At 44.7% G+C, this 8,070-nt stretch overlaps 1 protein-coding gene across 1 annotated transcript; it reads right to left on the reverse strand.

Moving 5' to 3' along the window:
• Positions 1 to 5,626: 5,626 nt before the first annotated feature.
• LOC134176371 (zinc finger MYM-type protein 1-like) lies at positions 5,627 to 7,564 on the reverse strand. The gene has a single exon (XM_062643042.1). It carries the CDS (start codon positions 7,562 to 7,564, stop codon positions 5,627 to 5,629), a length of 1,938 nt encoding a protein of 645 aa, XP_062499026.1.
• Between the last annotated feature and the right edge of the window lie 506 nt (positions 7,565 to 8,070).

Raw genomic sequence — 8,070 nt, forward strand, 5'->3', positions numbered from 1 at the left:
ATGACGGATGCCTACTTCTATCAAATGGTAAGAAGGTTCCGCTGATAAGCAGTGCTATGAGTGAGGAATTGTCAGTAAATGGTCATTGTATGAAAGTGTCAGAAGGGAGGATTGGCACTTCAGGGGTACGTGTTTTGGGAGATAACAGGTGCAGTGGGGTGATAGTAAAGCAGATGTTTATTCTTGATACCCAATATACCGGGCGCTATGGATTGATGTAAATGGTGAACAATACCGTTCGTAGAGTACCAATAGCCACTGCTCACGTCGAATCACCGTACTTGACAGGAGAGGTCTCGGCACTTATGTCCATCTGATGCTGTGTATGATGTGATAGTTGGTAACGTTGCAAGTGCAAGCGGCGCAGACGACCGCGATCCTGAGTGGCATATGGACAACGTGGTGATCACAAGATCCGGCACGAAGAGAGTAGGTGATGCGAACCATCTCAACATACGAACAGTCAAAAATTGGCTCGATATTAACCGAGAAAAGATTGTGGAAATGTAAGGTGAGGATGTTTCGTTAGAGAAGTATTACAAGAAGACCGATATCAAGAAGAAGGGTCTACTAGAAGTTAAGATCGAAGTCAAAAATCGAGTCATGTGTTGAGTGTTCAAACATCCCCATGTCAACAATGGCAAGCCAGTTTGGCAGGTTGTGGTACCGGAGCAATTACGAAAGCAGGTGATAGAGCTTGCGCACGAATCAATAATGGGGGACAATTGGGCATCCGGAAGGCAGTTGACAGGATACTCAACGGCAATTATTGGCCAGCCATTCACGCTGATGTGTCGAGATTTTGTCGGTCTTGTGACCGTTTTCAGAGAACAATACGGAAGGCATCGGTTTCAAAAGCTCCTCTGTAAAACATGCCTTACATTGATCAGCCATTTGAGAGAGTCGCAGTCGACTTAATTGATCCAATGCATCTACACAGTGAAGAGGGGCATCGCTACATTCTGACGTTAGTCGACTATGCCACGAGGTACCCTGAAGCTATACCCCTGAAAATGGTGAGCAGCAAGACAGTTGTTGAGGCTCTGGTGAATATTTATAGCCGTCTTGGGGTACATGAAGAAGTCCTTAGCGACATGGCACTCAATTTTTGTCGGAGTGCTTGCCGGAAGTCTCACGGCTGTTGAGTATAAGCCAACTAAGTACAACACCGTATCATCCAATGTGCAATGCGTTGGTGGAGAAATTTAGTGCGACGCTCAAGACGATGCTGAGAAGATTATGTAGCAAACAGCCAAAGCAGCGGCACAGATATGTCAACCCACTGCTTTTCACATACAGAGAGGTTCCCCAGGAGTCAACAGGTTGTCCTCCGTTTGAACTACTTTACGGAAGAACAGTTCGAGGACCCATGAGAATCCTACGAGACCGTTGGACTTCGGAGGATGATGCACCAGAAAAGAGAACTAGCTACCAATACTTATTCAAGTTGAGGGAGAGGCTTGAGGAGACGTTGCGTATTGCGACAAAGAGGTAGGTAAGGCTCAAGTTAGACAGAAGCGTTACTATGACCGCAAGGCCAAGAAAGGAGTCTTGAGGTAGGGGACAAAGTGCTACTGCTACGCCCTACTGAGAGCAACAAGGTAATCATGCAGTGGAAGGGTCAATATCAAGTCAGGGTGAAGGGCGGCGTCAACGATTATCGAATCAACGTTAGAGGGAAGATCAAAACTTATCAGATCAATTTGCTCAAGAAGTATCAGGAGAGAGTCAAGGACGGAGAGGTTGTTGAGGCTGTCAACAGAAGCCCGATGATGGTAGGTGGTGCTGTTTCAGAGAGGGTATGTTCAGCCATCATTGAGGATGACGAGTCACGTGGGTCCGACTATGCGATTGAATACAGCGAGCTACTAGATCTCCGGTGCTTGCTAGGCTGATGAATCATGGGAGGATGTCATCATTGGGGAGAACTTAACCAAAGAACAAAAGGGTCAGGTCCGAGATATATTGACAGTATTCCAGCAGGTCTTTACCGACCTACCAGAGGAAGACGTTATCCAGCATCGGATAAGTTTGATTACTACTTAGCCAATCAGGACCAAGCAATATGCGGTGCCGTACAGCAGTAGAGAGTCACTCAAGGCAGACATCAGAAAAATGCTGCAGCTAAAGACAATATGGGAATCTTATTCCTCATATTCGTCGCCTGTAGTTGCCGTAAGGAAGAAGGATGGTACTAACCGAGTTAGTGTTGACTATCGAAAATTGAATAACGTGAAAGTGTACGACGTGGAGCCCATGATTCCGATTGTGGACCTCATCCAAAATCTCAGGAATGACCGTTTCTTAACAAAAAATTGATTTCAGTAAAGGTTACTGGCAAGTACCCGTGGCACCTGGCGACATACCGCACCAGATGAAGTGTATGAGTTTCGTCGTATGCCATTCGGCATGGTGAACTCAGTGGCAACATTGACCAGAGCTGCAAGGAAATTGTTGAGAGGAATGGAAAACGTAGAGCATTAGGTCGATGACATTTTAGTTAATTAAACTACGTGAGATTGTCATGCGGTGACGCTCCGAGAGCTTTTGAGACAACTGGCTAAGGCCAAATTTACAGACAGACCATCTAAGACTGGTATTGGAGCAGAAAAACTTTCTTGGTCGGTAACCAAGTCGGTTGCGGAACAAGTGAACCACTTGAAGAGAACCTTCGAAAGGTGAGAAACGCTAGTAGGACATTGACTAAGAAGGACGTGCGGTCATTTCTTGGCTTGACCGTGTACTACTCTAAATTCGTCCCAAATTACGCAGCTATAGCTATACCGTTGACTGATGCTACTACAAATGGACAACCCAACAGAGTAATAAAGGTCACGTGAGCGACAATTCAATAATAATAACTTTTTCTTTATAACTTCGTAGACACTGCCATAGTCAATAGCATCCTCCTATTTGAACAGCTGAATCCCGATACGAAGATGTCCCATCTCGAATTTCACACTGATATCACACGTCAACTGGTACTGTTGTTTATTGAATGTCGTTTTGCAATACAGCCAAATCTTCCCGCTCTTGCACCTACTCCTGCTACTACTGCTGCTGAATTGTTGCATGTGACTGCACCTGTTCCTGTTCCTGTTGTGACAGCTGCTGCTCGGTCAACATCTACTGGTCAGTCACAATCGACTGAGAGGCCATTTAAGATGCATCAACGGTCTGTGGTTCCACAACTGATGGCACCACCACCACAAGTAGTTGTGATGCCACCACTAAAAGTAGTTTTGAAGTCACCACCACAGGTAGTTGAGATGCTAACACCACCAGCTCTACTATCACAGCAACCTGGTGTTATGTTGCTACCTGATGAGACACAACCACAACCAGCAGTACCACCACAGTGACCTGGTGTGCCACAACGCAACAAATGTTACACCAATGGCCACAATGCTCTGTTTAATCAGGCCAGGAACAGGCCTCGTTGTGGAGTGTGTAGGAACCTTTCAACCGCGTGCTGTGAGGCATGCAAGCTGGGCCTCTGTTGTTCCAGGTCGAAGAATTGTACCTCAACTCTAAAGCTGCACAGGACCAGTTCTGGGAGATGACCGCCCAGACAAAAGCGTCCAGTCGGTTTATTGGCTAGGTAGTCATTCTCTCCCTAACCGGTTAGGTCGGGCAGGAGTGTGTATTTTATAGTTTTTCTTTCTCCTGAACCGGTTAGGTCGGGCTAGTGTCTGTAAACTATAGTTTTTCCTTACTCCTGAACTGGCTAGGTCGGAACAAGAGTGTGTAGAGTGTACAGTTTCCTTCTCTCTTCCTCCTGAACCGGTTAGGTCGGGGCAGGAGTGTATGGTTTATTGATTACCTTCCCTGTTGGTGGCCTTGTGGGAGTGTTGGTCAATATCCAGTCACACCTCCTTTTAGTGACCGATGGTAACAGCATCATCTTGTGCTGACTAACGTGACTGGTGCAGTAGCTGTAATTTCCACACTGCATTGTTGATATCAAAGACTATGATGATACTGTAGTGAGTAGTACTTATAATTGTTTGAAATTGTTTCTATACTAATTGTGTAGAACTACAGCCTTCTTTTGTTGAATGAATTGTGAAAGCTAATGGATAGCGTTCTAAGTGTGTTGCTGAGGTAGTCAGAAGTGGTGTTGGCAGAACAAAACTGGTCGAGAACTAATGAATGCATGTGTGTTGACTGACTGTTCAAGTATTGCGCTGTGTTGTTGAAGCATGTTGATGATTATACAAGTAAAGGTGTCATGGTGATTAGAAGTGAACAGATTCAGTCAATGTCAAAACAGGGTACATGGGGAACTAATGCAGGAGTTATGCCATCTACTTTGGCTTACCACTGCACATTTTCTGTCCGGCAGGCCAAAAGTGGAACACATGAACCTCAGGTTTCCTTTTCAGTTTCGTATGGATGTACCAGTTGACAGTATAGAATTGGTCAACGATGATAATCAGCACTATGATCTGGTTCACGTGCTTCAATGAGTTCCGTATAAGGTACCGTACATGTGTTACTGTAGATAGTTTGCATACACTGCCTTTGCAAACAGATAGAACTTGCCACTAAAGACCAGTGAGGCAGACTGCCTCCCAGGTAATTTTGACAGTTTGAATAATTTTGATGACTAGCTGCTTCGTCCGAGCTACAGATTCATTGCCATGCACACCTGGGAGCAGAGACTTGAACTTGAGTGTGATTGGTTGTGAGTCGATTGACATGGTGCACTATGATCGATGCCATGTTAACAAGAGGTCTCACAACACTTGCCGCACGCAAACAGCAAGTATTTACACACACACACACATTTCATAAACTTTGAATCTGATCAACTTTTCTTATGGAATTTTTATCGGCTCAATTCTTTCCTCATACTGTTAGTGCTGACTTATCAAATACTGGTGAGATGTATGCTACATGTAATTGAATATTATTGATATGCAATTGTGTCTCTGTTGTATAGTTGTCCCTGAAATAGTGGAGAGAAGCTAATTTGACTGGGTATACTCGGCAACATTTTGGCATATACAATGGAATCTGATTGACTCTTCTTATGGAACTTTCCAGCTTATACTCTTTGTTCTCTGATTTTACATATTTATCCATTTTTCAATTTTTCTTTCTCCTGAACCAGTTAGGTCGGGGGAGGAGTGTATAGTTTATATAGTTTCCCTCTTCTTCCTAAACTGGTTATGTCGGGGCAGGAGTGTGTGGTTTATAGATACCCTTACTCAGAGGCGTCGGAAACAAATTTAAAGTGGTCCGGCCTAACGCGCGCTAGGTGGGCGTGATCATATAACGGTTAACGCACGCTAAACATTTCTCTAAAAGCTTGAATACCATACAGAGAACGCAAGATTAACACTTAGTAACTACTAGAACAACATGTGCCAAACCTTACAAGGCTATTTCTGTACGTAAATCTACATTGAGCCAAAAATGTTTCTTCTGTGTTCTGATTCCCTACAGAAATCATCTATGCATAGTTCTAGATCAAGACTATCACATGCTTCTTTGTGCACATGCAACATTAAAAGGTGATTTAACCTTGCCTGTGTCATAGTGCACCGAAGGTATGTTTTAACAATGCGGAGAGCTGAGAACGTTCTTTCACTAGTTGCATTTGTTGCAGGAGCAACAAGGATCAAGCGTATAAGTTTGACCACCTCAGACAACAGCAGTTGGCGGGTTTCCCTAGTGACTTAACATAGTCCACAACATCCATCAGGGCTGGTGTGACTGCCGTTTCTCTAAAGTGAGAATACAGTATCAATAGCTGCGTCTGGAGGATATTGCTGTCAAAGTCTGTGCAGTACAACTCCTGTATGCTAGACAGGTCATCCGTATAGCTCTCTCCAGCAGCACCCTTCAGAAGTGTGCATTCAAGCTTGCTGTATATCTTATAGTGTGGCTGGTCAAATCTGCTTTTGATAGACTGAATTGCCATATCGAAAGCGGAAAAATACATAACCCGGTAATGATCTTCTATACATGTTGCGAAGTGTCCCGAACTTCCATCATCATATCGGCAAGGACGCTTCCTTTTCCGAGGAAGAGAAGGCTCTGCAACATCTTCTTTGCTTTGTTTCTCTATCAACTTTTCCCAGAAATTTGAGAATTTAGCTTCTGTACGCATTAGTGCAAGAGATTTGATGGTAAGTTCTGCTAACACTTGACCTTGTGCAACAGACATCTTCTTGTGCTGAAGAGCTTTGCTCAGATTGTCAACCAACTTCAAGACTTTTTCTCCTAATGCTACTCCAAAGAGAAAGTCAAATGAAGAAAACTGAGCAGCAACACCAGTACACCGAGCAGACATCTCTGGGTCTCGTTTTGCCATATCTGCAAGACTGTCTAAGCTGGATTGGATGACCGAAAAGTTTTGCATAACACTCTGTAGAGAAGCTGCTCGAACGGTCCATCTCGTAGGGCATAGTGTCCTAAATCCAGGGTCTTGAGGAGCCACCTCAGCTTGAAGTCGCTTGTATTCAGACTTTCTTTTTGCTGAGTACTTGAGAAGTTTTGACAGTTCAAATGTTGTGTCAAGGGCATATTTGATAGGGATTATGTCTTTGATGGTGTCTTGGCAGGCTAAATTGAGGCTATGACCATAGCAGTGAGTGAACAATGCTCGTGGTTCATCTTGAGTGAGTTGAGCAGCAACTCCTGATAGACATCCTTTCATCACAGCTGCACCATCATAGCACTGACCACGACAGTTGGTCAGACTAAGGTTCATACGAACAAGAACATCCCTGATAATTGCTACAATGGACTTAGCATCAGTTGAAGCAGTGATGTGCAGCCCAATAAAATCCTCATGAGGCTCTAGGTCTTCATCCACCCATCGTAGAACTATTACAACCTGCTCCTGGATACTTGCGTCAGTGGTTTCGTCTACCATAATGGTGTATGGTGTGCCTTCAAGTTTGGCTGAGACATCTCGAAGAATTCGAAGTGACATCACCTTCAGCAGCTCATTCTGTATGTCTGCACTTGTGTACTTATTTGTCTTTTTCTGCAACCAATCGGAGAGATCTGTAGAAAGCTCACAAAAAAGACGAAGGAGCTGTGACAAATTGCTATCAATCTCTTCGGTGAGGGCGGAACCGCGGAGGGCAATACCTTGACGTGCCAGGAACCTCAGCGCCGTGAGAATGCGAAGGAGGCTGGCCCGGTTTCTCTTTCTGTCTTCAACCAATTGAGTTCTTAGTAGTTCACCAACGTGCTTTGTTGTGGCAGGTAGCGTGATCAGTGACTCAACCGCTTCTCTGTGGCAGTCTGATTTCGCGTGTGAACGAAATAAGCGGGTGGCATCATTCCAGTTTTGAACTCCGCGATAGATGAATGCCTGCTCAGCAGTCTTGCATTTCAGCTTGCCAGACTTCGCAGCCTTCACACAGACGTGACAGAACACTTTCTCAACGGAGTCGTGCCAATGAAGCCAAGGCCAGTTGTCGAACCAAGCAGCTTGAAATGATCTTGATTTTGGGGCTTTTTTCCCAAACGAAACTTTTGGAAATGAAGCACGGCGAGGCTGACAGGGCTGATCACCGACATCTGGAATCCCGTTAATCTGCATATATAGCACACGGAAATGGTTAGCGTGCGCTCTATCTACCGCTGCCGTGTCCTCGCGTTGCCAGCCTCATCTTTGTGACTGAGCGTAAATTTATAAATTACCGCCTGAAAATCTAGCTGTACAGAATGCTAACGTAACTAGAAATATATTACTTATTTAATCAGTTAACCCTAAACCGGAAGTATACGCTAATGGCCGACTGGCAAAAGTCCATTTTTCGAAAAGTGGTACGGCCATGGCCGTGCGGCCGACCCCCTTCCGACGCCCCTGTTACTTGTGCGGGTGTCGGTCAAATTCCAGTCACACCTACTCGTGGTGACCGATGGTAACAGCATCTTGTGCTGGCTAACGTGACTGCTACAGTTGCTGTAATTTCCACACTATATTGTTGATGTCACAGACTATGATCATACCGCACAGAGTAGCACTATTATTAAAATTATTTCTATAGCAATCGTGTGGAACTACAGTCTCCTTTTGTTGCATGAATTGTCAAAGCAAATGGA

The sequence above is a fragment of the Corticium candelabrum genome, chromosome 2 (assembly GCF_963422355.1).
Source record: "Corticium candelabrum chromosome 2, ooCorCand1.1, whole genome shotgun sequence".
In the NCBI taxonomy this organism is placed as follows: domain Eukaryota; kingdom Metazoa; phylum Porifera; class Homoscleromorpha; order Homosclerophorida; family Plakinidae; genus Corticium; species Corticium candelabrum.

Bases quoted from the DNA above. Each gene is read 5' to 3' on its own strand.
- LOC134176371 (XM_062643042.1), bottom strand. From the start codon at position 7,564: ATGCAGATTAACGGGATTCCAGATGTCGGTGATCAGCCCTGTCAGCCT.